The 26,875-nt window shown below is 43.6% G+C and overlaps 1 protein-coding gene across 12 annotated transcripts in view; it reads right to left on the minus strand.

Annotated features, from left to right (window-relative positions):
- Nucleotides 1-26,875, minus strand: part of chl1b (cell adhesion molecule L1-like b) — an 885,223-nt gene that overhangs the window by 495,861 nt on the left and 362,487 nt on the right. For all 12 annotated transcript variants that reach the window (XM_072582623.1, XM_072582619.1, XM_072582621.1 and 9 more), the window contains one exon: nucleotides 1,487-1,592. In XM_072582623.1, coding sequence (XP_072438724.1) covers nucleotides 1,487-1,592 — 106 coding nt within the window. The remainder of the gene's footprint in view (nucleotides 1-1,486; nucleotides 1,593-26,875) is intronic.

A 26,875-nucleotide genomic window follows, 5' to 3' on the forward strand; every position in this document is an offset into this window, starting at 1 on the left:
ATGTTCATTTTATTTTGAAACATTATTTTAAATTTGCATGTATTTGCATTGTTTCGAAGATAGGTCAGCTGAAAATTGTTTCAAACCATTTACAACAGTTTCGTCACTGTAGAAATTCCAAGTCTATAGGTGAATCTCCTTGATTTATGATGAAAAATTTAGGCACAAGACAATCTAAAGACCATATGTGGAGATATTCTTGGACTTTCAGGCTTATTTTCTTCTGAGTACTTTCTTTTAACGATTTCTGACTGAAACTTACATAATACTTCGCCAAACAGTGTTAGTCTCCGTGTGTCTCTGTAATGTTTCTGAATATCTGACCTCACAAAGTTCTTACTAGGGCTAAGCAGCTGGACAGGGCTTTCCATTGGATGCTCTGCTTAATCTTGGAAGGAAAAAGGCTGCAGCAGAAACAGGAGGTTCAGACTGAGGCACTAACACAGGAGGTAGTATCACTTCCATTATTCACTTTTGATGGCACTGCACACATATCTATTTCATATTTACTGGTTTATATTCTTGAGTAAGAAAATTGCCTTTACCAGAAATTTCAGTCTGAGTTTCCACAGACAAGCTCAATAGGGAAACGGATATAAATCCTAGCATACTTTCAGTCTAAGTGCAAACTAATAAACGCAGAACTGAATAGGAGACACATGAATCGAAGAAAACTACATTGTTTTCAGACGGCGACTTAATCTTGGCAGTTTTTTCACTCAGAGAGGAGCATCAACCTGTTTCATATAAATAATGCTTCTCATTCATCTCAAATCTCCCACTTCATGCTAATCTCTCAATCTTACTGTTCATCTTCCATCACTTGATTGATTTTCTTCTTTCAGCTGCAATCATTTTTCTGTCATCCTGTGTATATCTTTCGTGTTTGCCCATTTTTTTTCTGGCAGTTTTCACTTCTTCTCATTCCTATATGTTACCTAACCCATTAGAATAGGCTGTTAACCAGGATCTGATACTTTCAGTTACATTCCTCACAGCCACAGCTATACTGCAACAGAATGGTTATATTCAATATTACACAGCTTTACTAAGTTGGGAGAGGGCTATTACAGAACATGTAACTATATGTTGCTCTTTTTAAAGTGATAGAAAAGGAGAAGAAATGTTGGGCTGTAATGTTTAGGACTGAGTGCAATGGATCAGAACTGATTTCAAATTGGAAGAAGAGAATCTTCAACAATGGACAACAAAACCGAATCCGCTTGAGGAGATTTTGTCAAAAGAAATGCATTGACATGAGCAGATTTTGTTTTAGTTATTAGACTGATTGCAAAATTGAATTACTTTGCATGTTAAACAACCTTGCTCGTACATAGGTGGGTCAATTTTCTAGGCCTTGTAGGCATTCACCAGATGCAAAGATTTAGGAAGAAAACACTGAGGCAACATAAACGCAAATCTGTTCAGTGGTATTTCGGTGATCTAACTGAAAGGCATAACACAAATCATCAATGGCAATACGTACTTTGGTGCTGGGTTTCCTCTGGCTTCACACTTGATAATGAAATCATCTGTCGGATACACAACATGCCTCTTAGGCGATTGGTTGGTTATCGTTGGAGGTTGCTGAACTGGAAGAAGATTGTCACATTTATAATGAGTTAGATCACCACAATGAAATAAAAAGCTCAAGCAAAGTTCCAAATACGTTAACTAGTTCCATTACCAGGTAGGTAATTCTTCAATAAAGGTGTGTACAATCGGAATTCAAATGTGTAATTGACGTGGTTAAGTTGTTGAAGCTTTCTTGGCTGGAACATGGCAATGACGTTTTAATGAGTATTGTTATGAATCCATTTCCCAGAGTTATCATTTATAGACAAGCTAAAATAATTTGAATCTGCTGCGTGTAATGCCATGGTTGTAATTCCCTTAATTTATCCCTTATAGTGCACTAAAAAAAAAACAACTTCTAGGTTTACTTTTAAAGCCAAAGGTTATAGTAAGAAATATTTATGAGAACATTTCATTTTAATGTCTAATCATGGAGATCCTCCTAATACTTGTAGTGTGAAACACTAAAGTACTTGAGAGACATCAATAGACACTTAAGAGACATCAATAGATTAATTAATAGAAATGCCATGTTTGACCTATTATGAAAATTAAAGCCATCCATTTTACAAGAGCATCAATAGGGAATATTCGATTCTCTACGGCTAGTTGAATCGTAATGGACTAAGTGAATACCCTGACTGTAAAAGTCTTAAGATCTTTTAAACAAACATTTGCAGTCAACATGTTAATCATTACTTCAAAAAGAGAAGCAGGAATCGGCGAAGTCGCTGTCATTTTTAAGCCTATGACTAATGTTGAATCAGAATGAAGCTGTATCTTCAGTGTGAACCTCTGCAGTACAGTGGAAATGGTATTCCTCTTCAGCGAGCTGAAAAACTGCATCATAATGTCAACAATACTCATCTGTCCTTTTTAAGCATGAAGTTGGGATAATATTTGACTTTCAATTGTTTAATTAGCTAATCTATTTGCTTTTCCTTCATTCATGGGATGTAGGCATCACTGGCTGGGCCAGCACTTGTTTTCCAGCCCTTCTTGCCCTTAAGAAGATCGTAGTGAGTTGTCTTAGAACATAGAACACTACAGTGCAGTACAGGAACTTCGGCCCTCTTGAGGAAACCTTCCTAAATGCATTTTAAAAAATTCCACCCCACCTAAGTGCTTAATGCTTTGGCAGTCACAGTCCATATTAGGAACATTAAAATCCCCTACTATGACAACCCTATTGCTCCTGCAAGTCTCTCTGCATATTTGGCCCTCTAATTCCTATTGATTGCTTGGGGACCTATAGTACAATGCCAATAATGTCACCATCCCCTTCGTATATCTTAACTCCAAACACAAAGCCTCACTGAATGATCCTTCAGTCATTTCATCTCGGGGTTAACTGCTGTTTGTCATTTTTATAAATTACCTGGATGACAGTGTAGAAAGATGGGTTAGTAAATTTGCAGATGACACTAAGACTGTGGACAGTGCAGAAGGATGTTGCAGGTTACAGAGGGACATAGCAAAGCTACAGAGCTGGGCTGAGCAGTGGCAAATTGAGTTTAATGTGGAAAAAAGTGTGAGATGATTCACTTTGGAAGGAGCAACAGGAATAAAAGTGTATTGGGTTAATGGTAAGATTCTTGGCAGTGCAGATGAGCAGAATGATCTCTGTGTCCATGTTCTCAGATCCCTGAAAGTTGTCACCCAGGTTGATAGGGTTGTTAAGAAGGCATACGGTATGTTAGCTTTTATTGGTAAGAGGGATTGAGTTTTGGAGCCAAGGTCACGTTGCAGCTGTACAAATCTCTGGTGCAGCCACACTTTGGAGTATTGCGTACAGTTCTGGTCACCGCATTATAGGAAGGATTTGAAAACTTTGGAAAGGGTTCAGAGGCAAAATACTAGGATGTTGCCTGGTATGGAGGGAAGGCTGAGCGACTTGAGGCAGTTTTCATTAGAGAGAAGAAGATTGAGAGGTGACTTAATAGAGACACATAAGATAATCTGAGGGTTAGATAGGATGGACAGTGAGAGGCTTTTTCCTCAGATGGCGATGGCTAGCACAAGGGGACATAGCTTTCAATTGAGGGGCGATAGATATAGGACAGATGTCAGAGGTGGTTTCTTTACTCAGAGTAGTAGGCAAGTGGAACGCACTGCCTGCAACAATTTTAGACTTGCCAACTTTAAGGGCATTTAAATGGTCATTGAATAAACATATGGATGAAAATGGAATAGTGTAAGATTGATAGGCTTCAGGTTGGTTCCACAGGTCAGTCTTTTCGAACTACTGCAGTCCAAGTGCTGAAGGTAGACCCCTAGTGCCATGAGGGAGAGAATTCTAGGATTTTGATCCAACAATACTGAAGGAAGAGACAGGATGGTGAGTGCCTTGGAGGGATATTGCAGCTGGTGGTATTCCCATGTATCTGCTGCCCCTGTCCTCCAAGGAATAAGCAGTGGCAGATTTGAATGTGTTGTCTAAGGAGTCTGGGCGAATTTCTGAAACATATCATGAAGATGGTATACAATGTTGCTATTGAGCACCAGAGATAGAGGAAGTGAGTGTTTGTAGATGTGGCAGCAATGAAGTTGATGATGGAACCAAACTCACTTAGTGTTATCAGAGCTGCACCTATCCAGGCAAAAGGTTTCATCACACTCCTGATTTGTGCCTTGTAAATGGTGGACAAAGTTTGGGGAGTCAGGGTTTATGTAACAGTGAATCATAATTTCATGGTTACTATTACAGCAGCTAGATTTTCAATTCCAAATCCTAATCATCAAATTTAAATCCTGCTTGCTGTCATGGTTCTAAATAAATCTATGCCCCAGAGCATTAATCTGAACCTTTGGATAACATGCCCAAAGACAAAACCACAATGCAACCATCTCCCTCAACTTCGGATGTGCTTTTCGTCAGACTTTGAGCATTTGTGCAAACAGAGCCTGGAAGTTTTATCAATTCTCACATTGAACACTTATTTCTCATCACTGGTTCATGACTTTTCCTCTAGGTATTGCAGTTCATTGCGAACTCGAACCTTACTGTCTGGAATCATTTACTCTCACTGTCCTGTTTACAACCTTTCCTCTACTGCTTCAACGTTTATCACTTTGTAACTTGGAATTTTATGTATAAAGTTACATCCTGCCCTTCCTACTATTCCAGGATTTGCAGTTATTCAAGATGGCAAGTCTTTAATTTACTGCTCTGATCTGCAAAATTTGTAACAAATAAATGAAGAACTATGGGCTAGACAATGGCTTGTAACTGCATAGTGTGATTCCTAATTGAGTCAATAGTGGTTCAAAGTGACCATATCTGTAGCAACTGTTGATTGCCTGAGAAACTCCAGGTCAGAGTACGTGGGATGGAGTCTAAGCTTCCAAAACAGTGACACATCAGGGAAGGAGATACTTAACTGGACACTGTGTCTCAAGAGGCAGTCACTCCCCTTAGATTAACTACCTTGAAATCAATCATTGTTCAGTGACTTTGAGTGAGGCAGGTAGAGGGATCCATGAGTTATTGCTGAAGAAGCCTCAGCCCTTGAGCTTGTCTAACAGCTTGAGATTCTTGCTCCATGTTGGGAAGGTGAGTGGGGGCTGTATGGAGGATGAGCAAACTAACCATAGCACCGTGGTACAGGGAGCCATTCAACAGAGGGGGAGAAATGAGAAATGTATTTGTAATTGTGGATAGTGAAACTAGGGGAATAGGGATTGTTCTCTATGGTGAGGATTGAGAATCCCTTTGTTGCCTGCCTGGTGCCGAAGTTCAGGATATCTTATCTGGGCTGCAGAACTTGGAGTGGCGCTGGGGTGGAGAGAGTTGTGGCCTGTGTAGGTACCAGCGATATAGGTAAAAAGAGGAAGAGTCTGCTGAGGAAATATGAGCAGCTCGGGACTAAATTAAAAAGCAGAACCATAAAGGTCATATTCTCCAGATTACTAGCAGCCATTTCGCTGCTCGTTGGATGCTGCCTGAACTGCTGTGCTCTTCCAGCACCACTAATCCAGTATTTGGTTTTCAGCATCTGCAGTCATTGTTTTTACCTTCTCCAGATTACTACCTGAGCCATGAGCAAACTGGCACAGTCAAAAAAATTAAAGGGGTAAATGCATGGCTCAAAGACTGGTGTGAGAGAAACAGGTTCCAATTTGTGGGACACTGGCACCAGCCCTGGGGAAGGAGGGAGCTGTTCTGATATGATGGCTTCACCTGAATGTAGTGAAGATTATTGGGAAGCCAGTGGCTTGGAAGATTTTAAAAACCAGCAGGAGAATAACAAAAAAAGCAATGAGAGGGGGAGAAAATGAAATGGGAGAGTAAGTTCGTTAGTCATATAAAAGATGATTGTAAGAGATTTTTGTAGATATCTGGAAGGTAAGAGAGAGGCAAGAGTACACATTGGACCACTGGAAAATGAGGCTGGAGAAGTAGGAATGGGAACCAAAGAAAGGGCAGAGGAACAGAATAGGTACATCCCATCAGTTTCCTCAGTGGAAGACACCAGAACCTCAAGAGAGTTGGGGGGAGGGGGAGACGAGTTTTGTGGCCATCACTAAGGAGAAGGTGCTGGGGAAGCTAAAAGGTCTGAAGGTGGATAAATCACACAGACCAGGTGGACTACACCCCAGAGTTCAAAAGGAGATAGCTGAGGAGATTGAAGAGGTATTGGTAATAATCAGTCAGAAATCATTGGAGTTAGGGAGGGTACCAGGTGACTGGGAAGATGAAAAACTAGAGGCTGGATGGCCTGCCCTCAACCATTGCTAAGATTTGAGAGTCTGTTATTTTGGATGAAATTGTGGAGTACTTCCATGGTAAAACAGGCTGAGTCAATATGGCTTTGTCAAGAGATGATCACGTCCAAGAAATTTCTTAGAATTATTTGAGGAGGTAGTGAGCAGGTAAGACCAAGGACAGCCAGTGGGACGTGATGTATTCAGATTTCCGCAAGGCTTTTCACAAGTTACCACACAAAAGTCAGCAAAATAAGATAAGGGCCCATGGTGTTAGGGCTAAAATACTGGCATGAATAAAGGATGAGCTGACTGGCAGAAAGTTGAGATAAAGGGTCTTTTTCTGGAGTCCCCCAGAGTTCTTGGTGGGACCACAACCATTCATGTTATACATTAACGATCTGAACAAAGGAACTTAGAAGTGATGGTAAGTTTCCAGATGACACACAGTTTGGTGGAGGCACAGGTACTGTTGAGGAAGTGGGAAGGCTGTAGAAGGACATAGGCAGGCTAGAAGAGTGGGCAAAGATGTAGCAGATAGAATATAATGTGGGGATGTGGAAGGTGATGCATTTTGCAAGAAGCAAGAAGAGAGGTGTAGAATATTTTCTAAATGGGGAAAGGCTTCAGAAATGTGAAGAACAAAGGGACTTCGGAGTCCTGCTTCAGGAATCTCTTCATCTTAACATGAAGGTTCAGTTGACAGCCAGGAAGGCATATGCAATGTTAGCATTCATTTCAAAAGGGTCAGAATACCTCAGCAGAAATGAACTATAGAGGCTATATAAGACTGCATTTGGAATACTGAGAACAGTTTTGAGCCCTGTACCTGTGTAAAGATGTGCTGGTCTTGAAGGGGGTTTAGAAGAGGTTTACAAGAATGATTCCAGGGATGAAGGGCTTGTCATATGAGGAGCAGTTGGAGACTATGGGTCTGTGCTCAATGGAGTTTAGAAGTACAAGAGGGATCTGATTGAAATTTACAGAATACTGAGGGGCCATAAGAGCAGAAATTAGGCCATTCGGTCCGAGTTTGCTTCATCATGGCTGACAAGTTTCTCAACCCCATTCTCCTGCCTTCTCTCTATAACGTTTGATCCCCTTATCAATCAAGAACCTATCTATCTTTGTCTTAAATATACTCAATGATCTTGCCTCTGCAGCCTTCTGTGACAATGAATTTCAAAGATTCACCACTCCCTGGCTGAAGAGGTTTCTCCTCAAATCCATTCTAAAAGGTCTTCCCTTTACTCCAACGCTGTGCCCTCAGGTCCTAGCCTCTCCTGCCAATGGAAGAATCTTCCCAACATCCACTCTGTCCAGGCCATTCAGTATTCTGTCTGTTTCAATTAGATCCCCCCCTCAACCTTCTAATCTCTATCGAGTATAAACCCCAGAGTCCTCAAACATTCCTCATTTGTTAAGTTTTTCATTCCTGAGATCATTCTCGTGAACCTCCTCTGGACCTGCCCCAGGGCCAGTCCACCCTTCCTGAGGTATGGGGCCCAAAATTGCTCCCAATATGCTAAATGTGGTCTGACCAGAGCCTTATAAATCCTCAGAAATATGTCCCTGTTTTTCTTTTTCAGTCGTCTTGAATTAAATGTCAACATCGTATTTGCCTTCCTAACTACTGACTCAACGTGCACGTTTACCTTTACAGAATCCTGGACTAAGACTTCCAAACCCTTTGTACTTCAGACTTCTGAATTTTCTCCCCATTTAGAAAGTGGTCTATGCCTCTATGTTTCCTACCAAAGTGCATGATCTCACATTTTTCCACGTTGCATTTCATCTGCCACTTCTTTGCCCACTCTTCTGACCTGTCCAAATCCTTCTGCAGCCTCCCTGCCTGCTTAATACGACCTATCCCTCCACCTATCTTTGCATCATAGATTCACAGTAATCGAAGGAATAGCTTATTTGGCCCGTCGAGCCTGGTCCACCATTCATTAAGATCATGGCTGATCTATCCATCGTCTCAGCACTATCCTCATTAGTCATAATTTTCCTACTATGCAAAAACCCATCGAACTGTGTATTGAATATATTTAATGAAGCTGCCTCAATGCTTCCTTGGGCAGAAAATTCCACAGATTCACTACTCTCTAGGAAAAGCAGCTCATCCTCATCTCTGACCCAAATCTATTCCCTCTAATCTTGAAGCCATGTCGCCTAGTCCTAGTCTCACCCACCAGCAGAAACAACTTGCCTGCCTCTGTCTTATCTATCCTTTTCATACTTATGTGTTTCCATAAGATTTCCTCTCATTCTTCTAATTTCTAGTGAGTACAGTCCCAGGCAGCTCAACCTGTCCTCATAAGGTACTCCCTCATCTCCAGAATCAATCTGGTGAACCTCCTCTGCACCACCTCCATACCCAGTATATCCTTCCTCAAAGAAGGAGACCAGAACTATGCACAATACTCCAGGTGTGGCCTTACCAACCCTTTGTACAATTGCAGCAAAACCTCCCTGCTCTTAAATTCAATTCCTCTCGCAATGAAAGCCAATATTCCATTTGCCTTCCTGATTACCTGTTGCATATCTTTGGACTGTGGGAGGAATCCGGAGCACCCAGAGGGAACCCACACAGACATGGAGAGAATGTGCAAACCCCACAGAGACGGTCGCCTGAGGCTGAAATAGAACCTGGGACCCTGGTGCTATGAGGCAGCAGTGCTAACCACTGAGCCACCACACCACCCTATAACATCCAATCGCTCTCCTTGGTCTAACTTGCTCATTACCTCCTCAAAGAATTCTAACAGATTTATCAGGCATGACCTCCTCTTTATGAAACCATGCTGACTTTACTCTATCTTACCAGACACTTCCAAATATTTCAAAATCTCAACGATCACAATGGACTCCAAAAACTTAATCTAGCAATTCATGTATGAACACTTCTAAGTCCCTCTGCACAACAGCATGCTGCAATCTTTCACTATTTAAATAATACTCTGACCTTCTATTTTTACTTCCAAAGTGGATAACCTCACATTTACCAACATTATACTCGATCTGCCAGACCCCTGCCCACTCACTTCACTTATCTAAATTTCTCTACAGACCGTGCACATCCTCTGCACAGTTTGCCTTTCCACTCAATTTAGTGCCATCAGCAAATTTAGATAGATATGTTACACTCGGTGTCCTCTTCCAAATATCATACTGAGCCAGAATGCTCTCGTTCCTTCATTAGATCATTATTGTATAAAGTGAAAAGTTGTGATCCCAGCACTGACCCTTGCAGAACACCGCTAGTCACTGGCTGCAATCCTGGGAATGATCCTTTTATCCCCACTTACTGCTTTCTGCCAGACAGCTAAGTTTCTATCCATGTTAGCACCCTGCCTCTAAAATCATTGGCCCCTATCTCACTCAGCAGCATCCTACATGGAAGTTTACATAGATTAGATTCCCTAAAGTGTGGAAACAGGAACTTCAGCCCAACAAGTCCACACCAACCCTCTCAAGAGTAATGCACCCAGACCTATTTCCCTTTAACTAATGCATCTAACACTATGGACAATTTAGTATGGCCAATCCACCCAAACCTGCACATCTTTGAACTGTGGGAAGAAACCAGAGCACCCAGAGGAAACCCACACAGACACAGGGAGAATGTGCAAACTCCACACAGATTGTGACCTGAGGCTGAAAGAGAACCTGGGACCCTGGTGCTGTGAGGCAGAAGTGCTAACCACTGAGCCACGGCACTGCCCCATAACATCCATTCGTTCTCCTTGGTCTAACCTGCTCATTACTGCCTCAAAGAATTCTAACAGATTTGTCAGGCATGACCTCCCCTTTATGAAATCATGCTGACTTTGCTCTATTTTACTTCCAAGTATTTCAAAATCTCAATCTTCGCAATGGACTCCAAATTCTTAATAATGACTAAGGTTCGGCTAGTCGGTCTGTAATTTTCCATCTTTTGCCTTACTCCCTTCTTATACACAGGAGCTATATTAGCGCTTTTATAGTCCACCTGGACCCTCCCTAACTCCAGCGATTCCAGGGAGATCACCACTAATGCCTACAACATCTTTTCATCTATCTCCTTCAGAATTCTGGGGTGTTGTCCATCTGGTCCAGGTGATTTATCCACCGTCAGGCCATTCAGTGTTTCTAGCCCTTTCTCCATGGTGATGGCTGCCAATACTGACCTCTGTCCCCGACTTTAAGTTTTGGATGTTACTCATGTCTTCCACTGTGAAGACTGACGAAAAGTACTTGTTCAGTTCCTCCGGCATTTCTTTATTCCCCATTACTACTTCTCCAACGTCATTTTCCAGTGGTCTAATGTCCACTTTTGCCTCTCTTTTACCCTTTATATATCTCAAGAAACTCTTGCAATCTTCTTTTATATTACTGGGTAGCTTACCTCATATTTAAGCTTCTCCCTCCTTATTTCTTGTTGGTCTTTGTAAGCTTCCCAATCCTCTGGCTTCTCACTGCCCTTTCCCACATTATGTGCTTTTTCTTGCTTTGATGCTATCCCTGACTTCCCTTGTCCGCCATGGTTGCCTCATCCTTCCTGTACCATGCTTCTTTTTCCAAGGAATTAATTTTTGCTGTGCCTCCTGAATTACTCCCAGAAACCCTGCCATTGCTGTTCCACTCTCTTTCCTGCTAGGCTCCTCTCTGAGTCAATTCTGGTCAGCTCCTCCCTCATGCCTCTGTAGTTGCCTTTATTCAAGTGTAAGACACTTAGAACAGATTCCAGATTCTCCCTCTCAAATTGTAGAGTAAATCTATCATATTATGGTCACTGCCCCGAAGGGTTCCTTCACATTAAGCTCCCTTATCAAGTCTGCCTCATTACACATCACTAAGTTCCATATTGCCTGTTCCCTCATGGGCTGCAGCACAAGCCGGTCCAAAAAGCCACATTGTAGACATTCCACAAATGATTTTTCTTGCAATCCACTACCAACCTGCATATTGAAATTCCCCATGATCACTGTAAGTTTGTCTTTTTTACACGCCTTTTCTATCTCCTGCTGTATCTTGTGCCCCTCATTCTGACTACTGTTTGGAGGTCTGTAGATAATTTCCATGTTGATTCTTTAACCTTTGCGGTGCCTCACTTCTACCCCCACAAATTCTGCATCATCAGAACCAATTTTGTTTCTTGCTATTCATTTAATTTCATTTCCTATTAATAAGGAAACCGCACCCTCTCCACCCACCTGCCAGTCTTTTTCATTGGGATGTATATCCTTGGATATTTAGCTCCCAGCCCTCATTCCCTTGCAGGCAATTCTCTGTGATGCCCACCACATCGTGTCTGCCAATTTTGATTATTTACATTAGTTTGTATACTGCGTGCATTCAGTCCTGTACTTACCGTCCCTCTTCTCATGGTCATCTCTTTATCCGATGTACTTGAAGTTAGATTCCTATCCCTTTCCAAACACTCTGTCCTATTTTGCATTCTGGAGACTTCAATAACCTCTCTTGAGTTCTCCTTTCCTTTCACCGTTTTTATACTTTTTCATGCAGTTGTATCTACCCCCACAGGTGTAAACCTGCTGCTTCATTTCCCACTGGCCATTATACATCTTGGTGTTTTACCCTTCCCTTCCCCACCCGCACAACGTTCTAGTTTAAAGTCCTGTTGACCACCCAGTTTACTCTTGTCACTAAAACATTGGTCCCAGCTCAGTTCAGGTGGAGACCACCCCAATGGTGCAAATCCCTCCTGTTCCATTACTGATGCCAATGCCCTATGAAATGGAACCCCTCTCTCCCACACCATTTCTTCAACCACATGTTTATTTCCTTTATTCTTGTGTCCCTACGCTAATTCGCAAGTGGCTCGGGTAGTAATCCAGAGATTATAACCTGTTCTTTTAATTTGGTTCCTAGTTCCTGATATGCCCAAACAGATCCTCTTTTCTAGCCTTGCCTATGTTGTTGTCCTGACATGAACCACAACAACTGGATCCTCTCTCTCCCTCTCCAATAGCCTTTCAAGCCGGTCAGAGGTATCTCTCACCCTGGCACCAGGCAGGAAAGTACTATGCAGGACTCTCAATCCTGCTGACAAACAATATTATCCACACCCCTAATTAAAGAATCCCGACAACTATTTTTTTTTTTCTCTCCCCCTCTTGAATGGCCTCCTGTACCATGGTGCTGTGGTCAGCTGGATAGAGTGAAGAATATGTTTCCACAGGTAGGGGAGATTGGGACCCAAGGGCATAACCTCAGAGGGAAAGGACGACCCTTGAGAACAGAGATGAGGAGGACTTTCTACAGCTAGAAGCTGTTGAATCTGTGGAATTCACTGCTGCAGAGAGCAGTGGAAGCCAAATTATTGAGGGTATTCAAGAGAGAGATAGACAGTTTCTTGGTTGCTAAGTGGATCAAGGGCTACAGGAGGAAGGAAGGCAGACAAACGTGTTTGAGAAACAAATAAGCCATGATCGAATGGCAGAGCAGACTCGATGGGCCAAATGGCCTAATTCTGCTCCTATAACTTATACTCTTAAGGTCTTTAAAGTGTGAGAAATTAAACATAATTATGGCCCATACAGAAAGATTCTTCTTAGTTAAGAGACAGCATTAGACATGTAAAGATCTGTAACAGTGAAATTGTCAGCGTGTCTATCAGAGGGAGTGGATTATGTGTTTTGATTTTCTACCATGAGACAACACAGTTCTTCCTCTTGCCTCAGAATCCAACATCTCTCTGGTTCCTTGTGGTGCCTGGGAATGGCTGAGCTCAACAAGAAATACCCCAACAAGTACAGTTAGAATTCAAATCAAAGGAACTGTGGATGCTGTAAATCAGAAACAAAAACAGAAATTGCTGGAAAAGCTCAGCAGGTCTGGCAGCATCTGCAAAGAGAAATCCGAATTAACATTTTGGAGGAACAGTTCTGAGGAATGTCACCTGAACCGAAGCGTTAATACTTAGAATTCACATCACTTGTAAAGAAACTTAATGATTGGAGATAAATGGGCTCCCACCCATTATAGTCACTTGTCTTGATCTTCATTTAATTTCTTTTCCAGATTCTAATGAACCGCAAATGTCCTCAAAAGTTATATTCGGATCCAACAATTTAGGTCTGCACTACAGTTTCAGCAATAACTTTGTCATAAAATAATTAAAAGATGAAAATGTCCATCTGCTCACAGTTGAAACTGGATGACTTAGTGTGTGTTTGAACTGGTCTTGTGCCAGTCTTTTGTGAGCTGTGAAATAAATAATGCTTTAATGATGCTTGTAACAAAAAATTATGTCATGAAGATGTTTATTCCCACTCCTCCCAAAGTATGTGAGCAAACGAGGCTATAAAGCGTGTAAAATTTGATGTTGTGAAATTGTGAACATTTGATAGTTGATAGGAATGGATAGTCATGGTACACTCATCATTCCAGATGACCTCAGTAAAAGCTGACACAAAAGGGGTGGGGTTTCATCATGATGCTTAAATTTGTGGGGAATGATATTTTTCCCAGCTGTAGTAAGCTGTGGGTATTTGCCACCTTTGTCAGGATGTGATGCTGGATAATGGTTGTTTGATACAGTTGGCTGCTACCAGTTCTCCTTTTTCGAGGGCCTATCAAGTGATTATTGACAGACAACAACACACCAGTGTAGACTATCTCCAGGACTGGCATTGTTCTCATGTAACAAAAAGGTTTACTGCATTTAGTATAATTACAATTCAGGCATATTTACGAGGACCTGAAGAAGCTGGAAGCTCCCTCTAAAAGTGAGAGTGAGAATCCTTGTCTCCACTACAGTCAGCGTGACGTCACTAAAATGGGCTCAGTCAATGCAACATGAACATTAATCCCTGCAGAACCATTATCTTACATGATAACAGTGGAAAAGAACAAGGAGGAAGAAAAAAAGAAAGACAAGGAAGCAGCAATGGCAAAGACAGGAAGAACAAGGGGAGGAAGAGCGCTTGAAAGGGGAAAAATGTAAACAGGAGCAAGTTAAGGGAAAGAGGAGGGATCAACAGAGAAACAGAGTAGGATGAGGATTTAACCAAAAGGAAAGACACCAATTTAATAACACTGTTCCAAATCAAGCACTGTCTTCATGGATTCTTCTGTAAGCTTGGCTGATTTTTTTTGATAAAATAATTATAATTCTAAGGCTGTCTTCTCAAATATTATTACCAAGTTCCCCATCTGTGCAGACATAAATGACTCAGGGGAAAAGATGCAAGGCACTTGAAATTGAGGGATATTCCATTTTTGTATACGTGTCGAGATTTCTGAAGAATATCAACCTGATTAGTTGAGGCTACCTGTTTTAACTGGGGAAATAAACACCATTTCTGTTTGCTTAAATGGTAAGGGAATTGCAGAATTTCTCCCTAAAATGGAACTTGCAAATATTTTGTAAAGAACAAATTTCACTGTACTTCTAAATGAATCTTGTTACAGTGCAGTATCCAACCACTGTGAAATATCTCTGGGAGATTATCGAGGTAAAAACAATGACTGCAGATGCTGGAAACCAGATTCTGGATTAGTGGTGCTGGAAGAGCACAGCAGTTCAGGCATGCATCCAAGTAGCTTCGAAATCGACGTTTCGGGCAAAAGCCCTTCATCAAGAATAAAGGCAGTGAGCCTGAAGCATGGAGAGATAAGCTAGAGGAGGGTGGGGGTGGGGAGAAAGTAGCATAGAGTACAATGGGTGAGTGGGGGAGGGGATGAAGGTGATAGGTCAAGGAGGAGAGGGTGGAGTGGATAGGTGGAAAAGAAGATAGGCAGGTCGGACAAGTCCGGACAAGTCAAGGGGACAGTTACTGAGCTGGAAGTTTAGAACTAGGGTGAGGTGGGGAAGGGGAAATGAGGAAACTGTTGAAGTCTACATTGATGCCCTGGGGTTGAAGTGTTCCGAGGCGGAAGATGAGGCGTTCTTCCTCCAGGCGTCTGGTGGTGAGGGAGCGACGGTGAAGGAGGCCCACGACCTCCATGTCCTCGGCAGAGTGGGAGGGGGAGTTGAAATGTTGGGCCACGGGGCGGTTTGGTTAATTGGTGCGGGTGTCCCGGAGATGTTCCCTAAAGCGCTCTGCTAGGAGGTGCCCAGTCTCCCCAATGTAGAGGAGACAGCATCGGGAGCAACGGATACAATAAATGATATTAGTGGATGTTTCCATTAAAACGTTGATGGGTGTGGAAGGCTCCTTTAGGGCCTTGGATATAGGTGAGGGAGGAGGTGTGGGCGCAGGTTTTACAGTTCCTGCGGTGGCAGGGGAAAGTGCCAGAATGGGAGGGTGGGTTGTTTGGGGGCGTGAACCTGACCAGGGAGTCGCGGAGGGAACGGTCTTTGCGGAAGGTGGAAAGGGGTGGGGAGGGAACTATATCCCTGGTAGTGGGGTCTGTTTGGAGGTGGCGGAAATGTCGGCGGATGATTTGGTTTATGCGAAGGTTAGTAGGGTGGAAGATGAGCACCAGGGGCGTTCTGTCCTTGTTACGGTTGGAGGGGTGGGGTCTGAGGGCGGATGTGCGGGATGTGGACGAGATGCATTGGAGGGCATCTTTAACCACGTGGGAAGGGAATTTGCGGTCTCTAAAGAAGGAGGCCATCTGGTGTGTTCTGTGGTGGAACTGTCCTCCTGGGAACAGATGCGGTGGAGGCGGAGGAATTGGGAATATGGGATGGCATTTTTGCAAGAGGTAGGGTGGGAAGAGGTGTAATCCAGGTAGCTGTGGGAGTCGGTGGGTTTGTAAAAAATGTCAGTGTCAAGTCAGTCGTCATTAATGGAGATGGAGAGGTCCAGGAAGGGGAGGGAGGTGTCAGAGATGGTCCAGGTGAATTTAAGGTCAGGGTGGAATGTGTTGGTGAAGTTGATGAATTGCTCAACCTCCTCGCGGGAGCACGAGGTGGCGCCAATGCAGTCATCTATGTAGTGGAGGAAGAGGTGGGGAGTGGTGCCGGTGTAATTACATACACCGGCACCACATACGTTCGAGACACCACCCACGCCCTCCACCTCCTCCAAGACTTCCGTTTCCCTGGCCCCCAACGCCTCATCTTCACGATGGATATCCAATCCCTCTACACCTCCATCCGCCATGACCAGGGCCTCCAAGCCCTCCGTTTTTTCCTCTCCAGACGCCCCAACAGTACCCTTCCACCGACACACTCATTCGTTTGGCTGAACTGGTCCTCACCCTTAACAATTTCTCCTTTGAATCCTCCCACTTCCTCCAAACCAAAGGGGTAGCCATGGGCACACGTATGGGCCCCAGCTATGCCTGTCTCTTTGTTGGCTACCTAGAGCAGTTGATCTTCCGTAATTACACCGGCACCACTCCCCACCTCTTCCTCCGCTACATTGATGACTGCATTGGCGCCACCTCGTGCTCCCGCGAGGAGATCCATAGTGGATATCCATAGTGAAGATGAGGCGTTGGGGGCCAGGGAAACGGAAGTCTTGGAGGAGGTGGAGGGCGTGGGTGGTGTCTCGAACGTATGTGGTGCCGGTGTATGTAATTACACCGGCACCACTCCCCACCTCTTCCTCCACGACATAGATGACTGCATTGGCGCCACCTCGTGCTCCCGCGAGGAGGTTGAGCAATTCATCAACTTCACCAACACATTCCACCCTGACCTTAAATTTACCTGGACTATCTCTGACACCTCCCTCCCCTTCCTGGACCTCTCCATCTCCATTAATGACGACCGACTTGACACTGACATTGTTTACAAACCCGACTCCCACAGCTACCTGGATAACACCTCTTCCCACCCTACCTCTTGCAAAAATGCCATCCCGTATTCCCAATTCCTCCGCCTCCGCCGCATCTGTTTCCAGGAGGACCAGTTCTACCACAGAACACACCAGATGGCCTCCTTCTTTAGAGACCGCAAATTCCCTTCCCACGTGGTTAAAGATGCCCTCCAATGCATCTCGTCCACATCCCGCACCTCCACCCTCAGACCCTACCCCTCCAACCGTAACATGGACAGAAAGCCCTGGTGCTCACCTTCCACCCTACTAACCTTCGCATAAACCAAATCATCCGCCGACATTTCCGCCACCTCCAAACAGACCCCACTACGAGGGATATATTTCCCTCCCCACCCCTTTCCGCCTTCCGCAAAGACCGTTCCCTCCGCGACTACCTGGTCAGGTTCACGCCCCCAAACAACCCACCCTCCAATCCTGGCAGTTTCCCCTGCCACCGCAGGAACTGTAAAACCTGCGCCCACACCTCCTCCCTCACCTCTATCCAAGGCCCTAAAGGAGCCTTCCACATCCATCAAAGTTTTACTTGCACATCCACTAATATCATTTATTGTATCCGTTGCTCCCGATGCAGTCTCCTCTACATTGGGGAGACTGGGCGCCTCCTAGCAGAGCGCTTTAGGGAACATCTTCGGGACACCTGCACCAATCAACCAAACCGCCCCGTGGCCCAACATTTCAACTCCCCCTCCCACTCTGCCGAGGACATGGAGGTCGTGGGCCTCCTTCACCGTCGCTCCCTCACCACCAGACGCCTGGAGGAAGAACGCCTCATCTTCCGCCTCAGAACACTTCAACCCCAGGGCATCAATGTAGACTTCAACAGTTTCCTCATTTCCCCTTCCCCACCTCACCCTAGTTCTAAACTTCCAGCTCAGTAACTGTCCCCTTGACTTGCCTGGACTTGTCCGACCTGCCTATCTTCTTTTCCACCTATCCACTCCACCCTCTCCTCCTTGACCTATCACCTTCATCCCCTCCCCCACTCACCCATTGTACTCTATGCTACTTTCTCCCCACCCCCACTCTCCTCTAGCTTATCTCTCCATGCTTCAGGCTCACTGCCTTTATTCCTGATGAAGGGCTTTTGCCCGAAACATCGATTTCTAAGCTACTTGGATGCTGCCTGAACTGCTGTGCTCTTCCAGCACCACTAATCCAGAATCTGGGAGATTATCGTCAGCTCCAGACGTGTATCTCAGTCACCACCATTATGAAAGGAAGAGAGAAGTATATTAATTCTACAATTTGTGCATTTTTTCAATCTTTACATTCCAGCCCATGTATGGCTGATATGAGCTTAAATCTAGAGGATCAGAGCATGAGCAGACTGAGCACTTGAACCTGAATTTGGCTCTGGGCCTGATATATTTTAATCCAGTGCAAAATGCACTGTGCTTAGTATGTCAACACCAAGTGTTACTGAGTACTGAGCTTCTTCCTGTCCCCATGCTGCTAAGGATGAATTTGACCTCAGTGCTGTGGGATGTTTCAAGTCATGGGACTGCTCCATATCATCTGTACCTCATTGAAAAATTTGCAAAGAAATCAGCTTTGACCACAAGTCCAACAGGTATCAGTTAACATGTAGTATCCTCAAGACCCTGTAGATAAAGGAGAGGGTTCTCTGAGCAGATCGTCAAAGCCATTTGGCAGGACATCTCATCACCACGACTTTCCAACAAGCACCAAGATGTCACTCGGCTGATGGCAAGAAGGGCATGCCCTGTGAGATGCTTCATGTATGCCATGTTGGTCTAGGCCACCGCACATTGCCCTCGAAGCGATACAGACTGTCACACAATTTCTGGAATGTGCTTTCACAAAGGAGGTGTGGAGAGAGTTGCAGTGGTTTTCCTTGAGGTTCATCCTGGGCAGCTCCGTGGCACAGGACTCTGTGCTTTATGGTCTGTTCCCCAGGACGCACACCAAGACAAACACCGACTGCACCTGGAAGACCATTAATTCGGTGAAAGACGCTCTTTGCTCTGCCAAAACCTGTTGGTTTTTCCAACGTAAAGCGTTGACCTCAACTGACAGATTCCAGGACTAAGTGCTGAGGCACTAAAGCTTGGGGCAGCACCCACTAAAGCACAATGGGGAAAGACCACCATCTAAGGACCTTCTGCCACAGTATATTGAGTGTCATTTTAGTTATCAGTTACCTCAAAATGTAGGACACTATTTATATACATGATAGGAAATGCCTTTGGCTGGAAGCACAGGAAATTTCTATACTTTATATGCAAAGACTGTACACAACTGATTTAATATCTTGTGTATCTGCACTTTTTTTCTGAATAAAGTATATTTTTACAATAAAAAGCATATGATATATAGAGTTTGGCTTCAAAGCAGGTATTTAAAAGATAAGAGCTTTCTTTTGAAGAGGGAAATATCACACTTTTTTGTCTTATTCTTGGAAGGGTGAAATTCACATTTAAAATTTTCCCAATCCTTTTAATAATATTCAATAATAGCAGTGCCGCATGGATCAACACTGAATTTCAGCACGTGCGAGCATCTTTTCAATGCCAGTATAAATTTTGGAAATGGCTTGCAGGAATTATCAGATAAACTAAGTTAACTTGGGGATGCTGATGGTGCCATTTTCACACATTTCTCGTAACAGGACCATAAGTCCAGCTCAGAGGTAGCACCAACTAAGCCAAGTCTGTAGTAGCACAGCACTGAACTTTCCACAAAGACGTCTGTCTGCAAACTTTCAGCTGGGGAATAGGGAATGGAATATCAAAATAAAAACCTGATTGCAAGTCATTTTGATTCATAGACAGTTGCAAGTCAAGATGCTCTCCAGGTTCTTATCATATACTAGTGTGGCTGACTCCATAACAACGCAGTGAAAAACCCATGACAAAGCGAAGAGAACGCAATCTCTCAACCTACACTTGAAAGATACAGTAACTTACCAACTGTAAGTAAACCCAACTTTCCTTCTTTTGCCACATGAACAACTGCTCCTTTTATTCTAACCATGACCAATCAGAAATATGTGCCATGGCAGGAACAGAAGGGAGTTACGGTACTGGATGAGATGAGGTCAGGGGTTCAAATAACACAATGGGAATTTGCAAAACTGATTTCAACTGGAAACTTGAAAGAGCATCAGAGAAACACCAAATCAGTTCTCCAGTATGGAGCTTCCTATCCTACCCTATTGAAGGCTATGTGCGAAAGTTCTCCTGACAAAGGAGTCTTAAATATCTAAAAGCCATGGGGAAGGAAATACTGAATAGTATCTTTCACCAACCCTTCAAGTGATGGTTCAGCTCAGTCATACTCCTTCAAGTTGAAGTTTGGAGGAAACAAGGGCATAAAATATATTCCAAGTGTTCAATCTCTGACTAGACTGAGCCTGCACCAGACTTTCGAGGAACCAAAGGCAATATAACTTGACAGCAGCATAACAAACTTACTTACTCCAAAGATGAATGCTCCAGTAATTGTGAGTACCATGCTATTTGAATGAAGGCAACACCTTGTCCCCATTTTGTAAACATTTGTCCCCATGTGTCAAATTACCATCATGGTACATGGAGTAGTTGACTAAGAATGGATCTAACAGCCAAAATCTGGGCATCCATCAGACAGTGTGAGTTATCTCCAATGCAACTATATATCATCACAGCTTAGGAGAGCACCTTCTCTTCATTAAGCCTGAAGATCAATCTTGATTGAAAGCAGCATTAAAGGCTTTCTGACCACAATAGCAGAATCCTACCTTAGACGTTGCTTCACAACTAGTAGAGCTCATACACAGGGCTATTTATGTGTAAGATAATAAATGCATGTGGCTTACAGACTGGCGAGAGCTCCACACTGCCATCACACCCAGTTGAGGACTAACAGTAGGTGGTGGGTCTGTGAATACTTCAATCTTCAACAGAGTTTGAGTTGCATATGAAATGCTCACAAGGAAAGATGCTGATTGGGTGATCATACTCCGCCTCCTCCAAAGGCCCTATCATCTTCTGACCTGGGTAAGGGGAGGGGAGTGTGGAATTATCCTACGAAGAAAGGTTGGTCATACTGGATGTGTGTTTTTTTCAGTTTTCAAGAATGAAAAGTGATTTTCTTTAAATATGTAAGATACTGAGCGGACTTGACAATGGGTGCTGATGTTTCCCCTTTGTAGAAGTGTGTAGAACACAGTTCAAAATTAAGGGATCTCTTATTTTAGATGGAGGTGAGGAGAAATCCTATCTCTCAGAGACATGCCTGGCTTTGCATCTCTTCTGCCCAAACAGCAGTAGAGGAAGGTCATTGAGTAGTTTTAAGGTCGATGCAGACAGATTCCTGACTAAAAGGTGAATCAAAGGTTACCAGGTCAAGGCAGAAATCGGAATTGAGGCCAGAATCAGATCAGTCATGATCTAATTAAATTGTGAAGCAAGCTAGAGCCAAATAGTCTACTACTCCAAATTTTTATGTTCTTTTGTTCATATCAGAGATTCCATTGCAGATTTCTAAGGAAAATCAGGCAAGTCATGAACTCTATTTCTACTGCAGCACTGGAAGTCAGGACTGTATGAGGTTATGGTCAGGCTGCGTGTACAAGTTACAATATTCCTTGTGTGAAGGTCTACTTGAAGCACTAATAGTAGACATTTGCTCACAGTATCTCAGAACTGATGCCAGAATAATGTGTACAATGAACAAGGTTTAGAGTAAAACTTCCTTTCTGCATGACAGCAATCTTTGCTCAAGACTATCAGCCGATCTAACAACACAAAAACAAGGTACAGCAAATGCTCGGAAACAGAAGGAACGAGAAAGACTGAACAAATAGGGAGATATTTGTGAACGAAGAGGCAAAGATATTAATGTTTTCAGTCTGTGATCATTCATCAGAACGGAGTAAAGTTAGAAATGTGACAAGTTTTCAGCAAGTGAGAGAGGAGAACAATAAAAGCAAAGACCTCTGTTTTTTTTCCCCTCACTCATTCGAGAGAGGTGTGCTTCGCTGGTTAGGCGAACATTTATTGCCACTCATTACTTGCCCTTGAGAGGGTGGTGATAAGCTGCCTTTTTATGTCCAAAATGCTGCTGGTAAAAGTAGAAAAGCCAAAGGGAATGTGAAGAAATAAAACATAGGTCTCAAGTTTTTTTTAATCTCTTGTAGGATGGCGAACATTTATTGCCTGCCCCGAGCCCTAGTTGCCTTTGCGAAATATCTGGTGTTGTTGGGTCCTTGGCAGCACAGATTAAAAGATGGCTAAAAGGTGGCAACAAGAGGTAATTAAAGATGGGCATTTCTTAGATTGGAGCTGAGTTGGAACATGCTGTAAGTTGACCCATTATGCTGTACGGAGGGAGCTCCAGGACCAAGCAACAGTGAGGAACTGAGATATTTTTCCAAATCACGACAGGGAGTGGCTTAGAGGAGAACTTGCAGGTGTCTGCTGCCTTAGTTGTTCAACATGAAAGTGGGCATGGGTTTTGAAGGTGCTGTCTAAGGATCTTTGATGAAGTGCACAAGGCAGGATAGCAACTGCCTAAATGCAAAATAAAAAATTAAGAAAGAAACAAGAAAATAAATGGCACCAGCAATAACATACAGAACAAAACATGGGCAGAGGGTAGGATGCAAAATTGTTCAACACAACACAGAGTCGAGCTTCTGTTGAATTACAGTGAAACACTGCTGAAGACCAAAGATAGGAAGGTCAGAGGGGAAACCAGGCAGAGAAATGAAATAATTAGCAACAGGAGGCTCAAGGACTTGCTTGCTGGTGGAGCAAAAGATTTGGCAAAGCAGTTAGCCACTCTCTCTTTGGGCTTCCCAGGAATGAGGCATTTTAGGTACAAAGGAAGATGAGAGAAATTGAGCTTATTCTCCTTAGAGCAGAGAAGGTTAACAGGTGACCTTATCAAGATGCTCAAAATTATGAATGATTTTGACAGGGTAAAGAAGGAGTTTCTGTTTCCTTTAGTTGTCACATCAGTAACTTCAAGTTCTGAGGGATGCATCCAAGATTGCTGTTGAAAGCTAAGGAGTAAATTACATAGTTGCTGATTGCAATCTGCCTTTGATGCAAGGGTGATGCCAAAGGAGCTGAAGAATGGCAAAGGTTACACCCTTACACTGGAGGTGAGAGATGTAAACCTGCCAATTACAGGCCAAAAAAACATTAAGCTATGTGAAAATTGACAGTCATTTGGATACGCAGAAGTTGGACCCAGTGTTACGGACACACCGGTCTGAAAACACCCGAACTCATCTGATCTCAGAAGCTAAACAGATTCAGGCCTTGTTTGAACTTGGATGGGAGACTGCCTGGGATTAGTATGTGCAGTAGGCTTTCAGAAGCTCTTGTGGTACAATGGCAGTGTCCGTATCTCTGAACCGAAAGGCCCAGGTTTGAGCCCCACGAGTCTATCGGATTGATTGGTAAACTGGGTTAAATAAAAATATTAAAAATAATAAAGTAGGCCCAGTGTGGGAGATACACTTGCTTTATTTTCTGCCTCTACTCCCTTTTGATTTAGCCCCTTCCCTCTCTCCCCCTCAGTTATGATTGTTGCACGGACTATAGCAGGCTTTGCTTGTAAATATTGAATTGACTACACAGGTGATTACTGGTGGTGGTTAGTCATTAAAGGATGAAAAAAAATGCAAAACATCCAGTGATTTTGGTGGTGGGAAGATACTTAGTGTGTGTGATAGCATTTCTGAGTGTAAAAAAATTAAGGAGACTGAGTGGGCGCCCCCTTTATAGCTATTTGAAAATTTGTTTTTGTGCTTTTGACTGCAGTTCAGTCATACAATCGTGATCTTTGGGAATCTGGTGTAGAGAGGGTGTGGAGGTAGATGTGAGGTCCTCCACATGGGTCTGCCCTGGCCTGGCCAGGCTGGCTAAAAACAGGAGTAAGTGAGGACTGCAGATGCCTGAGACCAGAGTCGAAAAGTGTGGTGCTAGAAAAGCACAGCAAGTCAGGCAGCTTCCGAGGAGCAGGAGAGTTGATGTTTCAGGCATAAGCCCTTCATCAGGATTCCTGCTGTGCTTTTCCAGCACCACGCTTTTCAAATCTGGCTATAAACGGGTCCAAGCAGTGAAATGTGGAGGAGGTCTCATAGCCAACTGACTTCCCCTCTTCCTATGTTCATGCCTGGGTGTCCTTGCAGAAGGAGCATGCAGTATTCATCAAGATGCATTTGGGGAGAGATAGGCACTGCAAGGAGATACACTGCTCTACTTCCCCGTCCAATTCCATTTTGATTTGGTCCTTTCCCTCTCTCCCCAGCTCTCCCTTACCCTTTTTGCATTACCCTTAAATGGAATTGCATGGGCAACATGGGTGTTTTATGGGTGATGGTGAGCATTTAAAAAAGAAATCTGAGAAAAATAAGGAGTCTTGGTGGTGGGAAAGTCCCTCAGTTTTGTGTGATAGCACTTAGTCATAGAATCATAGAGACCGACAGCATGGAAACAGACTCTTTGGTCCAACCTGTCCATGCCGACCAGATATCCCAACCCAATCTAGTCCCACCAACCAGCACCCGGCCCATATCCCTCCAAACCCTTCCTATCCATATACCCATCCAAATGCCTTTTGAATGTTGCAACTGTACCAGCCTCCACCACTTCCTCTGGCAGTTCATTCCATACACGTACCAACCTCTGCGTGAAAATGTTGCCCCTAAGGTCCCTTTTATATCTTTCCCCTCTCACCCTAAACTTACGCCCTCTAGTTCTGGACTCCCCAAACCCAGGGAAAAGACTTTGTCTGTCTACTTATCCTATCCATGCCCCTCATAATGTTGTAAACGTCTATATGGTCACCCCTCAAATTCCAACGCTTCAGGGAAAACAGCCCCAGCCTGTTCAGCCTCTCCCTATAGCTCAAATCCTTTAACCCTGGCAACATCCTTGTAAATCTTTTCTGAACCCTTTCAAGTTTCGCAACATCTTTCCGATAGGAAGGAGACCAGAATTGCACACAATATTCCAACAGTGGCCTAACCAATGTCTTGTACAGCCACAACATGACCTCCCAACTCCTGTACTCAATGCTCTGACCAATAAAAGAAAGCATACCAAACACCTTCTTCACTATCCTATCTACCTGCGACTCCACTTCCAAGGAGCTATGAATCTGCACTTCAAGATCTCTGATCAGCAACACTCCCTAGGACCTTACCATTAAGTGTAAAAGTCCTGCTAAGATTTGCTTTCCCAAAATACAGCACCTCTCATTTATCTGAATTAAACTCCATCTGCCACTTCTCAGCCCATTGGCCCATCTGGTCAAGATTCTCTTACAATCTGAGGTAATCTTCGCTGTCCACTATATCTCCAATTTTGGTGTCATCTGCAAACTTACTAATTGTACCTCTTATGCTCATATCCAAATCATTTATGTAAAATGACAAAAAGTAGTGGACCCAGCACCGATTCTTGTGGCATTCCACTGGTCACTGGCCTCCAGTCTGAAAAGCAACCCTCCACCACCACCCTCTGTCTTCTACCTTTGAGCCAGTTCTGTTTCCAAATGGCTAGTTCTCCCTGTATTCCATGAGATCTAACCTTGCTAATCAGTCTCCCATGGGGAATCTTGTCAAACGCCTTACTGAAGTCTATATAGATCACATCTATCATTCTGCCCTCATCAATCCTCTTTGTTACTTCTTCAAAAAAACTCAATCAAGTTTGTTAGACATGATTTCCCATGCACAAAGCCATATTAACTACCCTATCAGTCCTTGCCTTTCCAAATATATGTACATCCTGTCCCTCAGGATACCCTCCAATAGCTTGCCCACCACCGACATCAGGCTCACTGGTCTATAGTTCCCTGGCTTGTCCTTACCACCTTTCTTAAACAGTGGCACCATGTTAGCCAACCTCCAGTCCTCCAGCACCTCACCTGTGACTATCGATGATACAAATATCTCAGCAAGAGGCTGAGTATTCTGAGTATTTAATAAATAAATAAAACTCACCCTTTAAGTGTTTATGGTGCAGTGGCAGTGTGCCTATCTCTGAGCCAGAAGGCCTAGGTTATCATCACACCTGCTGCAGAGGTATAAAATGACATCTCTGAACAGGTGTTTCAAAAATAAAGCAGAGCCAGGGTTACTTCTACAGAACTGTCTGTCCTGGGCTGGGACCAGCCAATGTACACCACGAGTAATGGCTCTATTTTGGTGTTCAACAATAAATGATAATGCTTCCAATAGGGCCTTCTGAGTTCTTACAGTTATAGAAAGTGTGGTGTGAACTTTGAAGTTGTGCATATGGATGTTCAAAAGCCATTTGATAAAGTATTGCCATAGCATAGGGAGCCAAATCAAAACTCATTAGTTAAAGCGAAAGCTGTGTTATCTAGACAAATGAAGCCATGAGATTCAAATATGGGTCAAGTGAGTGGGGAAAAAATCTCAGTTGATGGAATATAATGCAGGGAAATTCACTTTGTCAAAAAGAATAGGGAACTGATTATTATTTGAATGTGGTCAGACCACATTTGGAGTATTGTGCACAGTTTGGGCCCCACATCTCAGGAAGGATATACTGGCCCTACAGCATGTTCAGAGGAGGTTAACGAGAATGGTCCCAAAAATAAAAAGCTTAACATACGAGGAAGGTTTGATGACTCTGGGTCTACACTCATTTAGAAGTTCAGAAGGATGAGGAGGTTGGGGGGGGGGGGCGGCAGCGAGATTGCTTTTAGGAAGGTGTTTCCATTTGTAGGAGAGACTAGAACTCGAAGGCACAGCCTTAGAATAAAGGGAAGACCTTTTAGAACGGTGATAGGGAGAAACGTCTTCAGTCAGAGTGGTAAACCTATGGAATTAAGTGCCACAGGAGGCCAGGTCATTGAGTATCTTTAAG

The sequence above is a fragment of the Chiloscyllium punctatum genome, chromosome 12 (assembly GCF_047496795.1).
Source record: "Chiloscyllium punctatum isolate Juve2018m chromosome 12, sChiPun1.3, whole genome shotgun sequence".
Classification (NCBI taxonomy): domain Eukaryota; kingdom Metazoa; phylum Chordata; class Chondrichthyes; order Orectolobiformes; family Hemiscylliidae; genus Chiloscyllium; species Chiloscyllium punctatum.